General features: G+C 38.3%; 1 protein-coding gene across 9 annotated transcripts in view; it reads left to right on the top strand.

The window, feature by feature from the left end:
• Positions 1-10,235, top strand: part of Rexo5 (RNA exonuclease 5) — a 57,595-nt gene that overhangs the window by 25,354 nt on the left and 22,006 nt on the right. For 8 of the 9 annotated variants that reach the window (XR_007591909.1, XM_050143282.1, XM_050143287.1 and 5 more), the window contains 5 exons: positions 1,374-1,462; positions 2,367-2,482; positions 6,198-6,336; positions 6,498-6,592; positions 7,743-7,845. Coding sequence is in view for 8 of the 9 variants with exons in the window: in XM_050143282.1 (XP_049999239.1) it covers positions 1,374-1,462; positions 2,367-2,482; positions 6,198-6,336; positions 6,498-6,592; positions 7,743-7,845 (542 nt within the window). In the remaining variant the exon portion in view is untranslated. The remainder of the gene's footprint in view (positions 1-1,373; positions 1,463-2,366; positions 2,483-6,197; positions 6,337-6,497; positions 6,593-7,742; positions 7,846-10,235) is intronic. The other variant, XM_050143286.1, reaches the window with a different exon arrangement.

Here is a 10,235-nt window from a genome sequence, read left to right as displayed (position 1 = left end):
TCTGGGCGGAAGAGGAAGTGAGGTCAGACTCTGCTCTGCTCCCGGAGAGACCCAACAGCTCTGCTCTCTGGAGCAGAGACACCAGGATGGACGGAGGCTAGACTCTTCCCGGTAAGCGCACCTTGGGGTGCTTACACACATCATTAGAAATGGGCTAGTCCAGATGCGAGAATTAGCCTGTAAGGGCTAGAGTTCATGGGCCAAGCAGTTCTTAAATGAATACAGTTTGTGTGTTGTTATTTTGGGCATAAGCTAGCCAAGCGGTCGGGGTGTTGGGGACGCAGCCCCGCCACTTCCTATTTCAACATGGATGATACATTTTAAAACTTTTAATCTCCCTCAAATGGAAATTTCTGGATACTAGGAGGTAAAAACTAATCCAAAGATTTAATACTCTTCTTTAATTCTTGTCAAATAAAATCTATATACTACTTTAGCTGCTTCAGTAACTGTGTGAAGGTAGAAATCTATAATGATTCAAATGTTTTGGATCTCTGAGCTGTGTATGCCTGGTTGTTAGCTTAGTGTATATTATGGAAGAGTTCCCTGAACCTGCATTGAACCTCTAGAGGGAATTTTCAGGTTATGATTGCAAGAAATTGAAGAACATTTCTGAATAGTGACTTCAGGGAAATCTCAATGATAGAGTTGGGTTTAAGTGCACACAGTGAAAGTTACTCAAACTTTCTGCCTACTACACAGTCTTTTTAGATGTCCACTATGGTGAATAAATCTCTGTCCTATTTTCACTTGCTTTATTTGGGAAAGACAAACGCCACATGGAATCATTTGGATATGTTGTTCTTTCTCTCCTAGTACCTACATGGGAAGTGTCCAATAACTTTGGGTTAAATTCTTTCTCATAAATAGAAAGCATGTTTGCTTGGTAACAATCAGGAAGTCCAGGCCCCAGGCCCCCTTAAACAACAGCCTACAATATTCATTCAAAATGTAACAATGGATGGAGAAAAACTTAACCAGAGAGGTTGCTTCTTGTTTAGTTTTTATAATTCAAGCAACACAAAGAAAGTTCCCAGTAAATATGTTATTTGAGTTCCTCTGGATCTTCAGAGTAGTGTTTATTATGTCCAATAAATAGCTCCAGTAAGCGGAGTGTGTGGTGCACACCTTTAATTCCAGCACTCAGAAGGCAGAGGCAAGCAGAATTCTGTGAGTTCGAGGCTAGCCTGATCTATAGTGTGAGTTCTAGGACAGGACAGCCAGGACTATTGACACAGAGAAACCCTGTCTCGAACCTGCTCCCCTGCCCCACAAAAAAACAAAAACCAAAAACCAAAAAAACCCCAAACTCAACCAACCAACCAAACAAAAACGAAGTAGCTCCAATGAATATTTACTTCCTTTTCTCCTAGGTTCTCCTAACTGTGAAAATTTTATCCTTACCAAGTGTGATGGTTTCATAACAGATAACAGTCCACTTTTTGGACTTAATTGTGAAATGGTAAGTAATGCTTTGATTTTTCAGAGCACGTTGCAAACTATAGTGTAAGACGATTTCATGAATTCAATGCACCAGTAAACCCATGCCTTTTGACTTTTAGTTTAAATAGCTGAAAGTGCCCCCTTTTTAAAAAATTTGGATCTATATTACAAATGAAAGATTAGTTTTAAGTTTTCTAAGTAGTTTCTGTGTTTAATCATGTTTTTAACACCAGAAAAAAATGGGGTTTTTTTTGAAGAAATATTCTATTCTGTGGCTGCCATGAAGACTCTGCCTTAATTACTATGGGTTTAGGTTTTGCACATTGAAAATTAGAAATAGGATTTCCCTGCTAATTTAGTAATTCTTCCAAAGACAAGTACATCCTTTCCCTGCAGTACTTGCAAATAGTTTTGATTCTTGTTAGTTTGTATACTGGCCTTGCCTGTTAATGACTGTCCCTAACCCCTCTCTGCCTTAGTTTCTCCTTCTATGAAGTGGATAGTAATTAAGGCTATGCTATATATTTAGAGTGTGCTTAGTAAAAGTGGTGGTTCTTAGCTGTAGTGATGAGTAATACATAGTCTGTCGATGATAGATACAATTTTATTAGTACTATTATCTTCATTCAAAAATAAGTAAAACAAGATCTCCTTGTATAGCTCAAGTTGACTTTGAACTTTTGATCTTGCCTTAGCCTCCCTAGCCATTCACCATTTTCCAGAGCAAGTATTGCCATTGCTTCTAGTAAACATGGTGTTCAGCAAATACCAACTTCAGTTTCATTCATACTGGATCCTTTCGTAAACAAGCATCTTTGCTGTGCTGGCAGGAATTGTAGCTGAGTGTAGGTGCTTGCTGATACAGTGTACATATTAAGGGGGAGTTAACAGCTTCTGCAGTTTAGCAGTATTTTGTCTTCTAGTGCCTTACATCCAAGGGGAGAGAATTAACACGCATCTCATTGGTTGCTGAAAGAGGCCATTGCATTATGGATGAACTGGTCAAACCTGACTTCAAGATTCTGGACTCCTTTACTAGGTATTCTTTTCATTGTTGTTTTTTGTTTTTTGAGACAGGGTTTCCCTGTGCAGCCCTGGCTGTCCTAGAACTCACTCTGTAGACTGGGCTGGCCTTGAACACACAGAAATCTGCCTACCTCTACCTCCCAAGTGCTAGGGTTAAAGTTATGTACCACTATACCTGGCTAATTTTAGTCTTAATAATTTTTATATTTCCAAAGATTATCATAAAACTTCAGAAGTACATGGTGATTAAACAAAGTAAAAAACAGTGAAACATTATTTTTGGTGACTGAAGTTGTACCCATGTATTCATGTTTACATAGGCATAGAGAACTAGAGAGACCATATTAAAGATATAGGCTGTTCTACTAGAGGGCTGATAATTATAAATAGTATTTCTAGGAAATAGTCATATGCAGCAAAAAGATATATAAAATCATTTTGTCACAGTATTGTAAAAAGGTGAGAATATATATGTCTTTTAAAAAGACGATGCAAATGTCAAGTTAGAAAATGTTTTTAAACAACTTCAAAGTAGAATACTCTTACCATTTAAAAGGATATGATTAAATTCATTTATTGACATTCATATGTAATCACAAAACAACATGTGAAATATATCTATAAATATATACATACCAAAAAAGTGGAAGGATATTTACTAAAATGGAAAAAATATAACCTTTGGATAATGAAGTTATGGCTCTTTATTATTATTATTATTATTGGTGTTTGTTTTTGAGATAGTTTTTTAATTCTAACATCTCTCCTCCCCTTTCCTCCCGCTCTGCTCTTAAACATTCTTGGCCTCTTTTCTGCATCAATTGTTACTGATGCATGCGTATATGTATTTGTATATACATACAAATTCTCAAATATAACCTGTTGAGTCTATATTATGTTACTTGTAAGTATTTTTTCAGGGTTGTCTATTTGTCACTAGACAACCAATTCATTAGCTTTTCCCTGGACAGGGCCACCTCTTACACTCCTGTAGGCAGTGTTTTCTGTGTCTCTGTAGTCATTCCCAAATAACTGCAAGAGACTTAATATTAATTATAAGTGATTAAGCAATAACTTAGGCTAATTTCCAGGTAGCTCTTACAACTTAAATTAACCCATTTTTATTAATCTATATTCTGCGTTACCTCTTTTTGATTTCAACCTCCTGTTTCCTCTCCATGTCTGGCTAGCAACTTCTCTGACTCTGCCCTTCTTCTTCCTAGTGTTCTTGTCCCTGAAAATCCTGCCTAGCTAGCGACCAATCAGCTTTTTATTACCAATGAGAGCAGTACATGTTTTACAGTGTACAAAGATTCTTCCACAGCACATCCTCAGCTTTCCTCATTTGTCTTTTATGTAGGGTTGAGCCCTCATTGTCTTTTCCCCATGCAGTTTGGCGTGTTCATTGGTGCCTTCTTGTTAAACTCACATTTGGGCAGTCACGTTGGTGAGACTTTTGTGGGTGTAGCTTCTGACATCACTCAGAGATGCATTCTCACAGCAAAGTCCCTGGTCAGCTCTTACAATCTTTCTGCCCCTCGCCCTCCACATGTTTCCTGAGCCTTAGATGTGGGAGTGTTCTGTCGATATATCCATTGGGATTGGATTCCACAACTCTGCATTTTGACTGGTTGTGGTTTTCTGTAGTGGTCTCTATTTCAAAGTTTCCTTGATTAGGGGTGAAGACTATACTTCTCTGTGGGTATGAGGACAAATATTTTTACATTGTTTTTAGGGATTATGCTAGCTTAGTAAATTAGTGGTTGTAGATTCTCCCCTAATAACTGTGATATCACTGTAGCTAGGTTTCTAGCACCAGGCATGATCTCCTTCTTGTTGAGTGGGTCTTAAGTCCAATTAGAGAGGTTAGAGAGGAACTGATAGCCACCATAGTCTGTACAGCACTACTGCACCCATAGGGCTATCCTGCCATGCTGCTTGTTGATGTGATCCACATGCACCATAGCACAGTAGGACGGTTGGTTGCCTTTTTCCTTTGGAAGCTTGCATGCACCTTCTGGTACCATGAAATCTAGTCCTCAGGGAGGGGGATTCAGATCAGTTCCAGCTCAGGGGCTTCTGGGCCCTGTTTCTGAAGTGCATGGTGTCTTCAGCCATAGGGACTTACCTTCTACCTCAGGGAGTAACCAAGGGCAAAAGCAGTAGGCTGTATGTCATGGGAGTCTCTTAGACAGCCTTGGCTAACAACTTAAAAGAGGGCTTCTCATGTCTAGCATTGGCGTTTTTGTTAGGTGCCCTCTTTGACTCTTGGAGAGAGCACCTTCAGGCCAAATGAGAAAAGTTATATTTGTACACTGAATTTTGTTCACTATAGGTTGGTTGGTTTGATTGTTTTTTTAGGTAAATAATTAATACGTTGGTTCTTTGTGACCTTTTCAGCTGTCCATATTGTTATTTTACCTTCCTTCTCCTCCCTAAGGAGCCCTTCCTTTCCCGTTTCCCTTATCAGATCACTTATATCCTCTTTACTCTCTTCCCATTCGTTTTTGTATTCACCTCCTTTCCCTTCTTTAAGGAGTCCTCTGCATTTTATTACCCTGTTCAGATACTTGCACCCTGCTATTACCCTTTGTACTGACAGTGGTCTTGTTTTACTCTCCTGGTTTCTGCAGTTACTACAGGGTATGTACTCACATCTGAAGATTTGGAACTAGGAGCTTCCAATAAGAGAGACTGGAGTGATTTTCTTTCTGAGTCTGGGGAACCGCACTTAATATGATATTTTCTGGGTCCATCCACTTATCTGTAGAGTTCATGATTTTGTTTTTCTTTACAGCTGAGCAGTATTCCATAGTGAATGTGTACCACATTTTCATTATCTATTTGTCAGTAGTAGGACATGTAGGTTGTTTCTATTTCCTAGCTACTGTAAAGACAGCAGCAGTGAACATGGCTAAGCAAGTATTAGTGGAGTAGGATATCAAGTCCTTTTGGTATATTCCAAGAAGTGGTATAGCTGGGTCATATGGTAGATTGATTTTTTAGCTTTTTGAGAATTCTCCACACTGGTTTCCACAGTGGCTGTAGCAGTTTGCAACCCCATCAGTGAATGGGAATAAGGGAAGCTTCCTTTCCCCACATCTCCTCCAGTATTTGTTGTCCATTGTTGGTATTTGCTATTCTGCCTGGGGTAAGATAAAATCTCAAACTTATCTTGATTTTATTTTCCTAATTGATAGGATAGATGAACATTTTTTAAGGTATTTTTCTTTTGAGAACTCTCTATTCAGGTCCTAGGCCAATTTTTTTTTTTTTTAAATGGGTCATAGTTTTGTTGGTTTGGTTTGATTTGGTTTAGTTTTTTTACTCTTTTTTTTTGAGTTCTTTGTATATTTTGGATATTAAACCTTTTCTAGATGTATAGCTGGCAAAGACTCTCTCTTATTCTATAGGCTTCTTCTTCACCCAGTTGATTGCTTCTTTGGCTCTGCAAGAGCTTTTTAGTTTTATAATGTCCTGTTTGTCAGTTGTTAACCTTAATTCTTAGGCAAATGGAGCCTTCTTCAGGAAGTTCTTTCTTACATTTACATCATATACAGTATTGCCCATGTTCTGTAGAAGTTTATGATGGATTTTTTTTTAACTTCTCTGCTTATTTGGATCTTCAGCTTTTTTTCTGTGATTGGTATATATTAAGTATAATTTTTCAAAACGTGTCTTTGGAGAAAAGCTGATATTTTAGTCTCTCTATTTCTCTTTATGAAAAGTTTTTCAGGAATCACGGAGAAGATTCTTAACCCAGTGCCAACCAAACTCAAAGATGTACAGACACTCTTAAGACAGCTGCTTCCTCCTGACGCTGTGTTAGTGGGCCATTTCCTAGACTCGGATCTCAGAGTTTTAAAAGTGTGTATATTCTTTAAGACCTTATTCTCTAATAGAAAAGTGTGTTCCATTTATCTAAGATGTAAAGACTGGGAATTTTAACTCCTAAACCTCTTCCCTGTTTTTTTTTTTTTTTTTTTTTTAGCATAAGGTGCTATTTATTCATTATTTTTCCTCCTCAGATGATACACCCATATGTTATTGATACCTCGCTGCTTTATATCAGGAAACAGCACAGAAGATTTAAGCTAAGATTCTTAGCCAAAGTTATTTTGGGGTAGGTTTATACATGTTTTGGTGTTGTCCTGGTATATTGTACATAAATTAATATGTATTATCCAATCCAGTCTTGGTTGTCTCTCTCAATTTATAAACACAACTCCCTCTAATTCTTATGAAGTAAAGAAATTAAGGGAATACAGTTGAACCTCACAGGGTAGGCATGTAATCTCAGCTATTTTGAAGATGGAGGTAGGAGATTCTAAAGTTCAATGATTTCCTAGTCTCTAAAGTGATTTTAAGGTTATCTTGAGCAATTTAGTGAGACCTTCTCTAATTATGAAAAGTTTAAAAACAAATGTGTTTTGGTGGCAAGATGACTCAATAGGGAACAAACCTTATGACATATGTTCTATCCCTGGGAGAACTAACTCCTATAAGTTGTCCTCTGCTCAACCACACACACACACACACACACACACACACACACACACACACACACATTGTACACTCCCCATACATAAATGTAATTTTAAAAATTTTTTAAAGGAAGTTGTGACAGAACATTTACATATCATTTGTAAGACCCTATATTCAGCCCCTAGTACCATGGAATTTCAAAGTGTAGCATACTTAAATTGAATATGTCTTGTAGTCTTGAAGCATATAAGTGCATGTTCATTATAACATGGTTCAAAATGGAAAGAAAATTGTAGAGGACTGATTAAGTTATGGTTATTTATTATTCAAAGGAATATGATAGATCTGTATATGCTAAGATGGAAAACCCTAAGATATTACTTAGAATAAAATAGAGTTGCTGAGTAGGATCTATATATAGATATTGATCAACATAAATATATGTGTATTTAAGATTTTTCATAAACAACCAAGAAAATTATTTAAATGTATAGATATTTGCATATGAATAAAAATCTTCTGGAAGGAAACCTTTAACTGATACAGCTAAGAGTGGGCCTGATCTTGGCTAATCTTTGATTCCTGTGGTGTACTTCTGTGATCAGAGCCATCCCATGTTGTCTGGATGTGCAGCACCTCTCTTGAGGCCTGGCAGTTGAGCAGAGAAAGGGAATCTTGATAGTTGTAGTACAAATCTGATTGTTAACAATGGTGAAACTTTTATACTGTCGTTAAAAGAAATAATCATTAAAAATATCCCCATATATACATTTCATCTTCATTTCTAGGAAGGATATACAGTGTCCAGACAAGCTTGGTCATGATACCATAGAAGATGCTAGAACAAGTCTTGAATTAGTTCGGTATTTTCTTAAGTATGGGCCAAAGAAGGTTAGTATCTTTGACCAGTCCCTTTGGCTTTCTTAATATTATGAGACTGGATCAGACATCCATAGATCATTATTTCTGTTCCTACCTTTCCGTACAAAACTAGCAATGTGGTTAAGATTAAAATTAAGACCCATATCACTAACATATTGACAAAGTATATAATAAAGTCAACTTTTGAGTGTTGACTATAGAGTTTCTAGTTATATCAACTGGCAGTTGCTCTGAATAACTTGTTTCTAAATCTGTAAGATGGAAATACGTAGTTTGCTTGGATAGTATTGAGGGCAGATGACTAAATATAAAGCTGTTGATGATGATCATCGAACTAATACTGTTTATGGTAATTAGTTTGTTCTCTAGGAATAGGTGCACATTCCATTGTTTGAGCAGCAGTTCAGTGGATATAGATTTGAAAAGGACAGTTTCAGAAAGACTTTGTGAAATGATTTTGTTGGTGGTTTTCTTGAGGCACTGTCTTGCCTGTAACTTACTATGTAGATATGGCCCAGACTGGCTTCAAATTTATGGTCATCATACTACCTCTTCCTTCCAAGTGCTAGGATAAAAGGACCTGTAGGGACAAAAATGTGGGGACAGAGTTTCGGTTGAAGGTAAACTGAAAAGAGAAAGGTAAGATAAGTAATCAGATAATAGTAAAACCCTGTCTCTTTGGAGGCTGCACCAGACAGACCCAGCAGACCAGCTCAGCTCCTTAGGAGAGGAGAATGAAAAGGGAAAGAGTAAAGAAGGGGGAAAATAAGCAGTAGAAGAGAAAACTAAGCAGGTCCCGGCTGTCATGCCAAATTGATACTGAGTATTAAATAAGGGTGAGATGAACATGCGGGGAGAGAGTCAGATGGGGATATAGAATATGTGAACTCTGATGGCTGGGGTTCAATTTTGAATCACATTTCTTGGCTCTCAGAAACCCATGCCACCTGTGCTTGTTCCTCTGTGATAGGAGGTCCTATTCTCCTCTAGTCTTTCTTTAGATGATTGGATTACAGGACTAGTTCTGTCTGCAGGCAGTACTTCACAAGTGGAATTGCAAATGCTAGGAATACCTCTGTGTGTTCTTTCAATGTTGGGCTTGTGACTTACGATTGATTCCACCCCTATATAATCCTTCCACTGTCCAGCGGGCTGCTTGGAGTCTTAGCTGTCTGTGAGGACACTGTATGAAGTGCTGTCACAAAATTCCCCTGATGGATATAGTTCCTTACTACTTTGTCCAGGGTGGAGGATACTGAGCTTCAGACTCACTGCACCACTGTGCTTTCTCCACAGTCTGCAGCCTGAGCTCTGTTGCTCTGATCCAGATGCTGCATCTTGTTCCAGATTATGCCCAGTGCTCTTCCTAAGGTCTTGATGGGTCCCCTGATCTATGGGATAATAGCAGAGGTGGGGAATGATGAGTGTTGTAGAGGTCTTGAGTTTTAGATCCCTCACCCCTCTAGAGCTGTCTGGGGGTTGCTGAGGCACTGACCTATGCTGATGGGTTTATGAAAACTAGGTTCAGCCTTGCCATCTCTTCCCCGCTGCCCAGTATTCTCATCACTTGTTTCTACAATTGACATCAGGATAAATTCTTCCTGGAGCCATCAATCATGACCTGCTAACTGGTTATGATAAAACTGCCTCTGCCAAGGCAGGCAGATCTCTGTGAGTTCAAGGCCAGCCTGACCTACAGGCTCCAAAGCTACAGAGAAATTCTGTCTCAAAAAAAAAAAAAAAAAAAAAAAAAACACAAACAACCTATCTCTGTCTCTGCCTCTCAGTGTGCCAGTTCCTCTTTGGGCACCTGACTGAATTGTACCTCCTTCGCTCTTTAAGAATGGTTATGATTTTTTAACAGATTGTGTTGGCACATATGTTCTCATAGAGGAGCTCAGCAGTGGCTCCTCTGAGAATGGTGGGACAAACAAAAAATGTTTTGTCATTTAGATTTATGTATTTTATGTGTATTTATTTTATGTTTTTGCTTGTGTGAAGAGGGGAATGGGATTCCCTGAAAATGGAGTTACATACAGATGGTTGTGAACCACCATGTGGGTGTTAGAAACTGAACCCAGGTTCTCTATAAGAGCAGCAGGTGCTCTTAACCACTGAACCACCCGTTGAATTCCATTTTTGTTGTTGTTGTTTTTCGAGTCTGGGTTTCTCTGTGTAGCTTTGGAGCCTGTCCTGGAACTTGCTCTGTAGACCAGGCTGGTCTCAAGCTCACAGAGATCCGACTGCCTCTGCCACCTGAGTGCTGGGATTAAAGGCCTGCATCACTACCTGACCTGGCAAAAATATGTTATTTTTAAATAGTTGTTTTATCTTACTTTCCAGGTGGATTCCTACTTTATGAACAAAAAATAAATATCAATTATACTTTTGATAGTCTA

Source organism: Alexandromys fortis, unplaced genomic scaffold (genome assembly GCF_014885135.2).
Source record: "Alexandromys fortis isolate MF-2015 unplaced genomic scaffold, M_Fortis_MF-2015_v1.1 scaffold_45, whole genome shotgun sequence".
NCBI classification, from domain to species: domain Eukaryota; kingdom Metazoa; phylum Chordata; class Mammalia; order Rodentia; family Cricetidae; genus Alexandromys; species Alexandromys fortis.
The sequence above is the reverse complement of the archived record's forward strand: the minus strand, read 5'-3'. Positions and strand labels throughout refer to the sequence as shown.